Consider the following 14,432-nt stretch of genomic DNA (forward strand, 5'->3'; position numbering starts at 1 on the left):
TCACCCTGAATGCCCCTGTTACCTAGCAGTAAATAGGTACCTGGGAGTTAGTCAGCTGTCACGGGCTGCTTCCTGGAGTGTGTGTGTGTGTGGTGTGGAGAAAAAAAAAAAAGTAGTTAGTAAACAGTTGATTGACAGTTGAGAGGCGGGCCGAAAGAGCAAAGCTCAACCCCCGCAAAAACACAACTAGTAAACACAACTAGTAAACACACACACAACTAGTAAACACAGCCATGTGCATGCGGCCAACCTACACCTGAAGCACCACGCACATCGTACACGAGCACCAGTACACCCTATAGTGTCCACACGAGCACCAGTACACCCTATAGTGACCACACGAGCACCAGTACACCCTATAGTGACCACACGAGCAGCAGTACACCCTATAGTGTCCACACGAGCACCAGTACACCCTATAGTGACCACACGGGCAGCAGTACACCCTATAGTGTCCACACGAGCAGCAGTACACCCTATAGTGTCCACACGAGCAGCAGTACACCCTATAGTGTCCACACGGGCAGCAGTACACCCTATAGTGTCCACACGGGCAGCAGTACACCCTATAGTGTCCACACGAGCACCAGTACACCCTATAGTGTCCACACGAGCAGCAGTACACCCTATAGTGTCCACACGAGCACCAGTACACCCTATAGTGTCCACACGAGCAGCAGTACACCCTATAGTGTCCACACGAGCAGCAGTACACCCTATAGTGTCCACACGAGCACCAGTACACCCTATAGTGTCCACACGAGCACCAGTACACCCTATAGTGTCCACACGAGCACCAGTACACCCTATAGTGTCCACCCGAGCACCAGTACACCCTATAGTGTCCACACGAGCACCAGTACACCCTATAGTGTCCACACGAGCACCAGTACACCCTATAGTGTCCACACGAGCACCAGTACACCCTATAGTGTCCACACGAGCACCAGTACACCCTATAGTGTCCACACGAGCACCAGTTCACCCTATAGTGTCCACACGAGCACCAGTACACCCTATAGTGTCCACACGGGCACCAATACACCCTATAGTGACCACCTTCTCTCCACAGACCGCCTAAGGGCCAGGCAAGGCGGGAGTCGTCGGGGTCTGTGAGTCCAGGCAGCGTGGGAGCGGACTGCGAGTGGCAGGGTGAGGGCTGGAGGCGGCCCGGACGCTGGTCTGGACAGTGGGAACAGGGCACGCCCTCCACCCCCACCACGCCCCAGTCCGTGCCCTCCACGCCCCCACCCATGCCCGCCCCTCCGCCCGAACCCCAGAACAACCTCATCAAGGTAAGAGTCCAGTAAGCTACTCGGCCACGGAGACTTTGTTTACACACTGGGCGTAGCTCTTCATTAAATAACAGATGATACAAACACTATTTAAACCCATTTACAATGAGCAGCTTCCGTTGCCAGTAGTGGTGGATCCTGGATATTAATCGTGGGTTTAAATCCCTGCCACCACGTATACTTTAATCCGTTATTGTAGTTTAGGACTAAAAGTAAACTCTTGGGGGGGTGTATTCACCTAGTATTCACCTAATTGTGCTTGCGGGGGTTGAGCTCTGCTCTTTCGGCTCGCTTCTCAACTGTCAATCAACGGATATTTTTTACCGCACGCACGCACACGCGCGCGCGCACACACACACACACACACACACACACACACACACACACACACACACACACACACACACACACACACACACACACAAAAGTAATGAAACTAGGCAGTGGATAGGATACAGGATACAGAATAGGAGATGAAGTACTTAATGAAACGAACAGAGAGAAAGATCTAGGAGTTGATATCACACCAAACCTGTCTCCTGAAGCCCACATAAAGAGAATAACGTCTGCGGCATATGCGAGGCTGGCTAACATCAGAACAGCGTTCAGGAACCTGTGTAAGGAATCATTCAGAATCTTGTACACCACATATGTAAGACCAATCCTGGAGTATGCGGCCCCAGCATGGAGCCCGTACCTTGTCAAGCACAAGACGAAGCTGGAAAAAGTTCAAAGGTATGCCACTAGACTAGTCCCAGAACTAAGAGGCATGAGTTACGAGGAAAGGCTGCGGGAAATGCACCTTAAGACACTGGAAGACAGAAAGTAAGGGGAGACATGATCACAACCTACAAAATCCTCAGGGGAAATCGACCAGGTAAATAATGATAAACTATTCAACACTGGTGGGACGCGAACAAGGGGACACAGGTGGAAACTGAGTACCCACATGAGCCACAGGGACGTTAGAAGGAACTTTTTCAGTGTCAGAATAGTTAACAGATGGAATGCATTAAGCAGTGATGTGGTGGAGGCTGACTCCATACACAGTTTCAAATGTAGATATGATAGAGCCCAGTAGGCTCAGGAACCTGTACACCAGTAGATTGACGGTTGAGAGGCGGGACCAAAGAGCCAAAGCTCAACCCCCGCAAGCACAAATAGGCGAGTACACAAAGGAAGCAGCCCATAACAGCTGTCTAACTCCTAGGTACCTATTTACTGCTAGGTAACAGTGGCATCAGGGTGAAAGAAACTTTGCCCATTTGTTTCCGCCATCGCCGGGGATCGAACCCCGGTCCCTAGGATTAAGAGTCCTGAGCGCTATCAACTCAGTCACAGGCCCCTGTGTGTGTGTGTGAGTGAGTGAGTGAGATGTAGTCTGAGGTCATTAGTAAGCCTACACACACACACATACCATCAATGTTCGCTGATGCAAAAATTATGAGGCGAATCAAAACAGATGAAGATAGATACTACAGGACGACCTGGACAAACTGGTGGAATGGTCTAGAAAATGGCTACTAAAGTTTAACTCGGGAAAGTGTAAAGTAATGAAATTAAGCGAAGGGAGCAGGAGGCTGAACATAAGGTACCATCTGGGAGGTGATATCCTACAAGAGTCAAATAGAGAAAAAGATCTGGGGGTTGATATCACACCGAACCTGTCCCCAGAAGCCGATATCAAAAGGATATCATCAGCGGCATATGTTAGATTGGCCAACATAAGAGCTGCCTTTAGAAACTTGTGTAAGGAATGGTTCAGGACCTTGTATGCCACGTATATCAGACCAATCCTGGAGTATGCAGCTCCAGTCTGGAGTTCATACCTAGTTAAACTTTCATATTTAGAAAGGCCACGGGAGCTAAACCTCACGTCCCTGGAAGACACAAGAGTAAGGGGGAGACATGATCACCACCTACAAAATTCTCAGAGGAATTGACAGGGTGAACACGAACAAGGGGACACAGGTGGAAAAGGTAATTCCCAAATGAGCCACAGTGACGTTACAAAGATTTTTGTCAATGTCAGAGTAATTAACAAATGGAATGCATAAGTCAGTGATGAGGTGGAGGCAGACCTCCATACACAGTTTCAAGTGTAGATATGATAGAGCCCAATAGGCTCAAGAAACCTGTACACCAGTTGATTGACAGTTGAGAGGCGGGACCAAAGAGCCAAAGCTCAACCCCCGCAAACGCAACTAGGCGAGTACACACAAACAAACCATCTGGCATACGTAAATCTGTGAATCTATGTATTTACGTATGTAGGTTAGCTTAGCATTTTAAAAGCACCGAATCACCTTCTGTGGTTGAGTGTTCAATAAACCCTTGAACTATATGTTTAACACTTCTCTAACCCTGTCCATGGAGGACAGAAGAAAATGTATATATGCTGGTTAGCATTGTAAATATGTGGCCACGTTTGTGGTAAAAAAAAAAACATCTGGCATGATTCTTTTCTCCGTTCAACATTCGCCTATTTCTTGTTCCAGAACCCTTCAGACACCCTCAGGAAGGACAGCCTGAAGGTAAGGACACTTCCTCTGGGCCTATAGCATATCTTAAGACATATTAAGGCCCAACTCTGCAATTTCAGAGTGATTGGTTCGTCAGAGCTGCTGCTTTAAGACTGGCTGGTGGAGGCTTTATGACATGCTGGTGGAGGCTTTATGGCATGCTGGTGGAGGCTTTATGGCATGCTGGTGGGGGCTTTATGACATGCTGGTGGAGGCTTTATGACATGCTGGTGGAGGCTTTATGGCATGCTGGTGGAGGCTTTATGACATGCTGGTGGAGGCTTTATGGCATGCTGGTGGAGGCTTTATGGCATGCTGGTGGAGGCTTTATGGCATGCTGGTGGAGGCTTTATGGCATGCTGGTGGAGGCTTTATGACATGCTGGTGGAGGCTTTATGGTATGCTGGTGGGGGCTTTATGGCATGCTGGTGGAGGCTTTATGACATGCTGGTGGAGGCTTTATGGCATGCTGGTGGAGGCTTTATGGCATGCTGGTGGAGGCTTTATGACATGCTGGTGGAGGCTTTATGACATGCTGGTGGAGGCTTTATGACATGCTGGTGGAGGCTTTATGACATGCTGGTGGAGGCTTCATGGCATGCTGGTGGAGGCTTTATGACATGCTGGTGGAGGCTTTGACATGCTGGTGGAGGCTTTATGGCATGCTGGTGGAGGCTTTATGGCATGCTGGTGGAGGCTTTATGGCATGCTGGTGGAGGCTTTATGGCATGCTGGTGGAGGCTTTATGGCATGCTGGTGGAGGCTTTATGACATGCTGGTGGAGGCTTTATGGCATGCTGGTGGAGGCTTTATGACATGCTGGTGGAGGCTTTATGGCATGCTGGTGAAGGCTTTATGACATGCTGGTGGAGGCTTTATGGCATGCTGGTGGAGGCTTTATGACATGCTGGTGGAGGCTTTACGACATGCTGGTGGAGGCTTTACGACATGCTGGTGGAGGCTTTACGACATGCTGGTGGAGGCTTTATGACATGCTGGTGGAGGCTATACGACATGCTGGTGGAGGCTTTATGGCATGCTGGTGGAGGCTTTAAGACTGCCTGGTGGAGGCTTTACGACATGCTGGTGGAGGCTTTATGACATGCTGGTGGAGGCTTTACGACATGCTGGTGGAGGCTTTACGACATGCTGGTGGAGGCTTTACGACATGCTGGTGGAGGCTTTATGACATGCTGGTGGAGGCTTTATGAAATGCTGGTGGAGGCTTTATGGCATGCTGGTGGAGGCTTTAAGACTAGCTGGTTGAGGCTTTATGGCATGCTGGTGGGGGCTTTAAGACTGGCTGGTTGAGGCTTTACAACATGTTGGTGAAGGCTTTACAAGCTGGTAGAGGCTTTATGGCAAGCTGGTAGAGGCTTTATGGCAAGCTGGTAGAGGCTTTATGGCAAGCTGGTAGAGGCTTTATGGCAAGCTGGTAGAGGCTTTATGGCAAGCTGGTAGAGGCTTTAGGACAAGCTGGTAGAGGCTTTATGGCAAGCTGGTAGAGGCTTTAGGACAAGCTGGTAGAGGCTCTAAGACAAGCTGGTAGAGGCTTTATGGCAAGCTGGTAGAGGCTTTATGGCAAGCTGGTAGAGCCTTTATGGCAAGCTGGTAGAGGCTCTAGGACAAGCTGGTAGAGGCTCTAGGACAAGCTGGTAGAGGCTCTAGGACAAGCTGGTAGAGGCTCTAGGACAAGCTGGTAGAGGCTCTAGGACAAGCTGGTAGAGGCTCTAGGACAAGCTGGTAGAGGCTCTAGGACAAGCTGGTAGAGGCTCTAAGACATGCTAATATTTACATATGCAAGGTTATTAGGATAGAAATAGGAGTAAGACGGCCTCAAATACAGCACACGACGAAGAGAAGGCAACTTTCCAATTTTCCAAAGAAAGAGTTGAGAAAGCAAATAGCTCTTAATCTAACATCAGAAGCACACAGCAACAGAATAACATCGGCGGCATATTCTAAAATGGCAAACATCCGCACAACCTTCAGGAACTTTTTGAGATATATAAAAGTTTTGAGATATAAAAAAGTTGAAGGGACTGAGGTATGAAGAAAGGCTGAGGGAACTGGACCCCGCCACAAGAGAGGAAAGAAGGAAATTGCAGACAATATAACAATGTAAAGGATCCTAATGGAAACTGTCCAAGAAGATTGAGAAACACTTCAAAATAAGGTCGAAGGATGTGTATAATGTATGTATATATGTATGTATATATATATATATATATATATATATATATATATATATATATATATATATATATATATATATATATATATATATATATATATATATATATATATATATATATATATATGTCGTACCTAATAGCCAGAACGCACTTCTCAGCCTACTATTCAAGGCCCGATTTGCCTAATAAGCCAAGTTTTCATGAATTAATGTTTTTTCGTCTACCTAACCTACCTAACCTAACCTAACCTAGCTTTTTTTGGCTACCTAACCTAACCTTACCTATAAATATAGGTTAGGTTAGGTTAGGTAGGGTTGGTTAGGTTCGGTCATATATCTACGTTAATTTTAACTCCAATAAAAAAAATTGACCTCATACATAGAGAAAAGGGTTGCTTTATCATTTCATAAGAAAAAAATTATAGTAAATATATTAATTCAGGAAAACTTGGCTTATTAGGCAAATCGGGCCTTGAATAGTAGGCTGAGAAGTGAGTTCTGGCTACGAGGTACGACATATATATATATATATATATATATATATAATATATATATATATAAAATAAATAAATAATATATTACTATATACGTAAAAAAAATGTATGTGGAAAACTCCACACCCCAGAAGGATTTGAACCCAGACAGCCAGGAGCATTATGCAACATAGCGTACCTGGTCCCTAACCGCTCGACCACCGTGACTATACAAAAGTCATTGGTAGCCAAGGCTATATCCCCAATGACCCGACAGCACTTGGTGGTAAGCTTAGGCATAGATATTTCATTGAATCGCCTAACTTTGTGGGGCCACGTGAGTAACACAAATGCAACAAGCTTGAATGGTCCCCAAGCCAATATGCAACTGAAAATGCCACACCCAAGAAGGATTCGAACCCAGGATTCGTTTCATTCGCATTCGATGGAATCGTTCGCATTTGTGTTGCTCACGTGGCCCCACAAAGTGAGGTGATTCGATGAAATATCTATGCCCAAGCTTACCACCAAGTGCTGTCGGGTCATTGGGGATATAGCCTCAGCTACCAATGACTTTTGTATAGTCACGGTGGTCGAGTGGTTAAGGAACCAGGTATGCCATGTTGCATAGTGCTCCTGCCTGTCTGAGTTCAAATCCTTCTGGGGTGTGGAGTTTTCAGTTGCATATTGGCTTGGGGACCATTCAAGCTTGTTTGCATATATTATTTATATATTTATATATTATATATAATTTAGAGATGCTGCTAGCTAATCAGTGTACTCTATATACACAATTTGCTTTAGTCCTGAACATAGTAGGGGGAACTTAAGTATTCTCACTGGTCACTAAGTAATTGTGGTTGCCTTAATATCCCTCTATAGGATTATAGGCATTATGCCCAACACCAAACCAGACTAAATGAGGAACAGCAGCACAAGACATAACTAGAGACGCAGATGTGCGTGTCTTCAGTCTAAGAGGTGTAAATATATGGAATGAACTAGATGAGGAAGTTGTCGAGGCTAATTTAATACACAGGATTATTATCATTATTAAATGTATATACTGTAAGTTAAGAAAACTAATGAATAAGAGTCATTGCACTGAACCGCTAATGATCAAAAGGCGGGGCATAGCAGACTGCAGACTCTGGAAGTCTACAGATATTGTAGGAATTCTAGATCTTGTTAGGTCTACATCTTGGCCTAACAACACTGCCAACCAGGCATGATGGGGCAAATCTCCATTGAACTTTTAAAATACTGAACAAGTTGGAGGATGTTGATCCTGACAATTTCTTCAAAAGGTCAGATGGAACACAAACAAGGAGCAATTGTTTTATGCTCAACAAGCCACATTGTATGACTGAGAACAAGAGGTTCTTTTTCATCCATAGGGTTATTGACCCATTATTAATATATATAACCATTGGTTAATGGTTATAATCATTATAACCTACCTGCCAAAGCCAAAAGTGCCAAAACTGCGTTTAGTTTTAAAATCCACCTGGAGAGGATCATCAAGGCAAATGAGAGGTCCTTCAAGCCACCAGCTTCTTGTCCTCGCCAAGGCTACTAGTGTTAGTGGCCTTCGGGTAAATCAGGTTAATACAGATAGGTTAGCACATCTAGGTTAGGCTACAAGGGCCAGAATTCAGCAAGGATTTATGCAGCTACTTTCAAAACCTCTACATCTTTCTTCAGTCATAGCGGTACATTTATTTTAACAGTTTATGAGCGAGCTTCAGAGCACTACAGTGTTATTACACTGATAACCTTGGGTTGTGAAGTTTCTAAGCTTGTAAACTGTTAAATAGCTGTAAAAAAAAAAATGCTATGATTAAGGATACATGTACAGGTTTCGTAAGTGGTTGAGGTAAGATAAGGAGAAAACACTAAGCCATTCAGACTAAACAGCACCTGGAGGAGATATGAGGATCAGGATCTGGGATAGGACGGAGGGAAGGAATGGTACCCAACCACTTGTTTAGTTGGGGATTGAACTCTGACTTGTAAGAAGCGAGGCTGTCGCTCTACCGTCCAGCCCAAGTGGTTGGGCCGTAAGTGATTGACTAAACACTTGATAAATCCTGGCTCATGCAAATATTCACAGTGACATGCTACTTTCAGTTCGAAGTTTAAATTGTACCGAGTGATGCGCAATTTGGTTAAGATGTACTAAGATCTGACTTGACTGTTTTACAGCCTGTCCTCATCAGCAAAGGTCAAGTGTCTTTAGTAAGGTCCACTGGTCCACGGAGTGTGTGTTACGTTGTGACTTTTATGTTATTCAACATCTTGTACATTTAACATCTTTTGAACTTCATTTTCTCCAGAAACATTACTTGTGAACATGTGAATTTACTGTCTTATGCAGAAGTCTCAAGAACACTGTTGTCTTTCAGAATGAGAGTCCGACTCCGTGGCGGAGAGACAGCCAGCCTAGGGTAAGCTCCTGCCCCCCCCCCCTCCCTCTAGACCCTTCTGCTACTCTTCCAACATTTCAGCTTTCCTGATGACTGCAGCCTGTTGTGTACTGTGGTCTGTAGCCCTGTGTGATGTGGCTGGGCCCAGTCTATGTGGTCTATGGTGTGGCTTGCAGTCAACCTTACCTCTGTCTTTGCCCACCGAGACTAACGCTTATATTCACAATCTCAATTTTTTTTCTCCTCCATTTTTGTGTTCTTATCGCGGAGAAAACTTGCATGACAGCTTTCTTCTTTACAGGTAATAATACCTCTCCACATACACACTTTGCTGGTCTGTTTTGAGCCGAGTTTCCCCTATGGCATTTGCTGCATCAGCCCTTTGTCAAGACCCAACCTTGCTATGGGATGCTTGTGGCTTGTGTCCTATACCCTCTACAAATCTGACCTACATTAATGCACTCTTTGCTATTGTTTTTGCAGGCTGCTTTATTTGATCTACTGAATGTATCTGCCCATCTCTGACAGCTTGGCATGTTTTCCCAGCCTTCCCTCTCTGCACACCTTCGTCAGGAGAGGTGGACTGCTGACTCCTCTTCTGCCTCCCTCTCAGTCCTCAGGTGGCTTGAGACTAAACTAGTCATCTTCGTCTGTATTGCTACTCAATAATATGTAGATATATATCTATTACTCTGCTAGGTCAAAATGAAAGGTAATTATGATGAAGAATAACTTGACTCAAAGTTGCTTTTATCATGCTTGCACATACTCTGCAATATACGTCTGTCAAATCCTTTTTCCGTTCAGTAGTTGTCTTTTAATACAAGTGGTTGCTAATGATGAGAGCCACTGGTTACCCTTTATGACTGTGCATGCACTTCCCACATGAGCTCTTTGTCACTGTCAAGGACGTAAGTATCTCCTCGCCTTGTTTTTTATCAATAGTATTTATGAATTAATGAACACGGCTATTACAGTATTTTGGTGTGCAATGAAGAACTGAATTTGTTTCCAAACTATCAGGTCATCTTAACTTGTCATGTCGCCTATTAAAACAATGTCAGTCCAGGACTCGGAAACCCTCCTGTTGACTTTACCAAATGTTTCCCATCTGAACTAAAAATTGTCACAGCTGCGTCCTACCACACAATTCTCAAATGACACTAATCGGTAACTTATTCTTTCCTCCTGACTCCCTATCACGACCCATGTGACGGCCTGTGATAACCCGAGTTGACCTCAGATGATGTAAATTAACCTCACTTTGCAGACTGATAGTCCAGGCTCTCCAGCGGCTCCTCAGGCCCGCCATACTTCCACTCTCGTGAGTATTGTTGGGTCATTTGTTGGCTTCTTGTGGCTGCTTGTGCGGCCACTCATATTATTTCCCTCTTCTCTTATGTATAAAGTTTTGATAGCCATTATGAGCCTTTGCCATGAGTAGCTTTTGTTCAGGAAAGTGCAATTGTCTCCTGCTTCCAGTGTATAGGTAATGTTAGTTTTTGTTCTTATTTTTGTGTTTTTCAAAGCTATGTTATTCTTTCAAGCTATAATGAGCACTTTTCTAAGTTATAGTTTAGTTTAGTTTTTTTTATTTAGCTTAGTTTAGTTTTTAGTTTTTCTATAGTTATAGTTTTCTAAACTATAGCAAGTTCCCCCTTCAAAGCTATTTTGAGCAACTTTCACAGATATAATAAGAATGTGGTCTGGTTATTGGGCTCAGTAAAGTCACCTGCCCTGGTGACTCTCTATTACTCCCTTATCTATCCATATCTCAACTATGGTATTTGTGCTTGGGGCTCTACTACCCAAAATCACTTACGTCCTCTAATTACTCAACACAAAGCTGCTATTAGGACAATATCCAACTCTGGCCCCAGACATCACTCGGTACCCCTACTCAAATCTCTGAATATGTTAGACATTAAGTCACTGCACATTCACTCATGTGTATTATACATATACAAAACGCTAAATTGTAATGCCAATCCTGATCTCAAAAGCTTCATAGAAGGTTGTAACAGAACCCATGAGCACCACACCAGAAATAAATACAGTTTTGATATTCCTAGAGTACGACTTAATCAAACCAGAAATGCTCTACAAATCAAGGGGCCCAGGATGTGGAATGACCTTCCCAACCATGTTAAAGACAGTACCTCTCTCAACCAGTTTAAGTTAAAAACGAAGCTATACCTAATAAATTCCATGTAACCTACCTTACCCTTCTATTGTCAACCCATGTATGTTTTTTTTTTTTTTTTTTTTTGTTTTACAAATCAACGCTGTTTTAATGTAATTTTCTGTAATAATTTATAATTGTATTTGTGCTGTTTTTTCAACAATGTTCCCCCCCTCTTTTACCTCTATTTTTATTTGTACTCAACGCATTTTTTTCTTTTTACCCATTAGTTTTAAGCTTTAGTCAGTAGTGTTTTTTCCTGCCCGAAACGCTTTGCGTAATAGTGGCTTTAGGCATTGTATGTACTAGCTCTATCTATAAAGCCAACAAACTTTGTAAAATCTCTTTATGTATGTACCTTTGCCTAAATAAAAATTATTATTATTATTATTATTATTATTATTATTAAACTGTGTGTGCATGGGACATGCATATCCATCCCCCCCTCTCCTGCCATGTTCAACAACACAGCACTTTCAGAATGAAGGGGGGGAAGAGTGGAGAAGACACCATTCTTGCTAAAGCCAAGAGAATAATTTCAGATCAGTCTCTCTTGGTAAATCTGCCGAAGATTGTTCTTAAAGTGTATGTATGAGTTAAGTGTGTCGTTCAGATCTAGGTGGGTGTGTCGTCCAGATCTAGGTGGGTGTGTCGTCCAGACCTAGGTGGGTGTGTCGTCCAGACCTAGGTGGGTGTGTCGTCCAGACCTAGGTGGGTGTGTCGTCCAGACCTAGGTGGGCGTGTCGTCCAGACCTAGGTGGGCGTGTCGTCCAGACCTAGGTGGGTGTGTCGTCCAGAGCTAGGTGGGTGTGTCGTCCAGACCTAGGTGGGTGTGTCGTCCAGAGCTAGGTGGGTGTGTCGTCCAGAGCTAGGTGGGTGTGTCGTCCAGAGCTAGGTGGGTGTGTCGTCCAGAGCTAGGTGGGTGTGTCGTCCAGAGCTAGGTGGGCGTGTCGTCCAGACCTAGGTGGGCGTGTCGTCCAGACCTAGGTGGGCGTGTCGTCCAGAGCTAGGTGGGTGTGTCGTCCAGACCTAGGTGGGTGTGTCGTCCAGAGCTAGGTGGGTGTGTTGTCCAGAGCTAGGTGGGTGTGTCGTCCAGAGCTAGGTGGGTGTGTCGTCCACAGCGGGGTTCTTCAAAGTACGGGTCACGACCCATCATTATTAGGTTGCGTGATGCTTATCACTGGGTCACAAGGTCAAAAAGTACTAAAGATTTGGTACCTTACTGACACACTTTGTCACCTTAATATTACCTTCTTTACAAATGTGTCGAGAGAATTTTCTTGTTTTTCTTAAAAATTTACCGTGTTGTCTGATGTTTGTAAAACAACAGTATCAGGCATGTTCAGAATGCTGAATAAGTATGTAGTTGGGAAATAGATTTGATTGGTGTAATTGCAAAAGACTTAAAAGTAATGGCTCTGCAAATATTGTTGGAGAAATTGTGTGGTTGACAAAAATATTGAAGCTTTGGCTTCCAAGGGTATCCCTGATAATTTTAAATGTGGTTCTGGAAGAGGTCATTAAAGTGATTAATATCATTAAGGAAGCTCACTCTATTTGAAAGGATATGTTTAGAAGTGGTGCTCATTATTCCCATATTTTGTACCACACAGAGGGTTTCTGTGTGATGGAGCAGTCATTATAAGAGTCCATCAAGGAAGAATGCATAATAATAATTTTTTGTTTTCTGGAAACAACAATTTGATTTAGTAGATTTGTTTAGTAATGACAATTGGATAATGAGGATATCATATCTTTCTTGTCATGCCTAAATGAACTTAATTTGAAACTACAAGAAAAAGATTATTTGTTCTGACTCTGAGGAAATCAAAGCATTACAAAAACCCTTACTACTCTATCAAGCCTCACCAAGATGACCACCTGAACTATTACGTGTTGCTAACTCTGTTGCAATACATTGAAGAAAATAACATCACTGAAGAAAGACAGGGCAAGATGCAAGGAGCCATACAGTTACACCCCCTCCCACTTTGCCTGCCAGTTCTCATCACTACTTTCTTCAAGACAAGTTGGAAATGAGAAAGAAAAATACTGGGTAAAATGTCCATTTGGTTTTGAGCTGCCTGAATTTATCATAGGGTTTAAACTAACCTGCTTGATACCTACTTGATGGGGTTCTAAGAGTTCTTCTACTCCCCAAGCCTGGCCCGAGGCCAGGCTTGACTTGTGAAAATTTGGTCCACCAGGCTGTTGCTTGGAGCAGTCCGCAGACCCACATATCCACCACAGCCCGGTTGGTCCAGCATGTGAACAAATAAAAAATAAGCTGCTCCATCTCTTTTGTAAACAATACATTAAAAACACAGCAAAAATCACAAAATTTGTCAGCATTTTCATATGAATATCTAATCTTAAAACGAGTGTTGTTTGTTGCTCTCTATAGGGATCAGTTATAATTGTGAAGTTGGGTTTTCCACTCTGACAAGGTTAAACAAAAAACACAGAACCCAATCAGATTAATACAGCTGATTTGCATATAGCATTATTATAATAATAATAATAATAATAATTCTTATTTAGGTAAAATTACATACATACAAAATGAATTACAAACAGAATGTTGGATTTCTAGACAGAGCTAGTATATAAAATGCCTGAAGCTACTAAAATACACAGCATTTCAGGTAAAATGATCTCATTATCATTGAGTGAAACACGGCCAGGATTGATGAAGCACTTACACAGTAGAAAACCTCTACATGTTTCCTCCATCATGCCACCTTTGTTTACATTTAATAAACAGTTTAGGAGCTTGGAAAGTAAACAATCCAGGGTTATTATTGTTGTTAACAGCCTCATAGAGCTTTAAAGTTCATGAACTTTTTACTAAACGTAAACAAGGCCATCATGATTGAGGAAATATGTACAGGTTTCATAAGTGGTTGCGTAAATGGTTTATAAATCTAGCCCTCAGACTGAGTCAAAATAACAAGTAACAGGGAAGTCCACCATCATCGTATAAACTAGACTGGGCCAAGATAGGTAATGGGGAGACCCTCCAGTCGCACTTAACACGTAAATTTTAAATTTATTTATTTATTGCATATTTGATTAGTTACAAAGAATTTCCTTAAGTTAATGTTGTACATGTTGACAGTCAAAATCGCTGAATTAGCTGACCGGTTGCCTTGATTTATATAACATGACAGTGTCAGACTAGAGTCGTGACGGTATTTCATAGTATCGAACTGTATCGTGAGAATTAAGTCTGTAGAACCCTTATCTAGAGACCCCTTCTCATGATACAGTCCCTCTTCACGAAGATGTCCCTCACTGGTTTAGTTTTAAGTAGCACATAAGCGTTTAGCTCTAAGTGACG

The 14,432-nt window shown here is 43.3% G+C and overlaps 1 protein-coding gene across 50 annotated transcripts in view; it reads left to right on the plus strand.

The window, feature by feature from the left end:
• The window catches only part of LOC123766472 (trichohyalin), a 129,571-nt gene that overhangs the window by 68,209 nt on the left and 46,930 nt on the right, over positions 1–14,432 (plus strand). For 44 of the 50 annotated variants that reach the window (XM_069308244.1, XM_069308247.1, XM_069308246.1 and 41 more), the window contains 4 exons: positions 1,073–1,295; positions 3,794–3,829; positions 8,890–8,931; positions 10,181–10,234. In XM_069308244.1, the coding sequence (XP_069164345.1) occupies positions 1,073–1,295; positions 3,794–3,829; positions 8,890–8,931; positions 10,181–10,234 (355 nt within the window). The remainder of the gene's footprint in view (positions 1–1,072; positions 1,296–3,793; positions 3,830–8,889; positions 8,932–10,180; positions 10,235–14,432) is intronic. The other 6 variants (XM_069308250.1, XM_069308252.1, XM_069308260.1 and 3 more) reach the window with 4 other exon arrangements.

This window comes from Procambarus clarkii, chromosome 62 (assembly GCF_040958095.1).
Source record: "Procambarus clarkii isolate CNS0578487 chromosome 62, FALCON_Pclarkii_2.0, whole genome shotgun sequence".
NCBI classification, from domain to species: domain Eukaryota; kingdom Metazoa; phylum Arthropoda; class Malacostraca; order Decapoda; family Cambaridae; genus Procambarus; species Procambarus clarkii.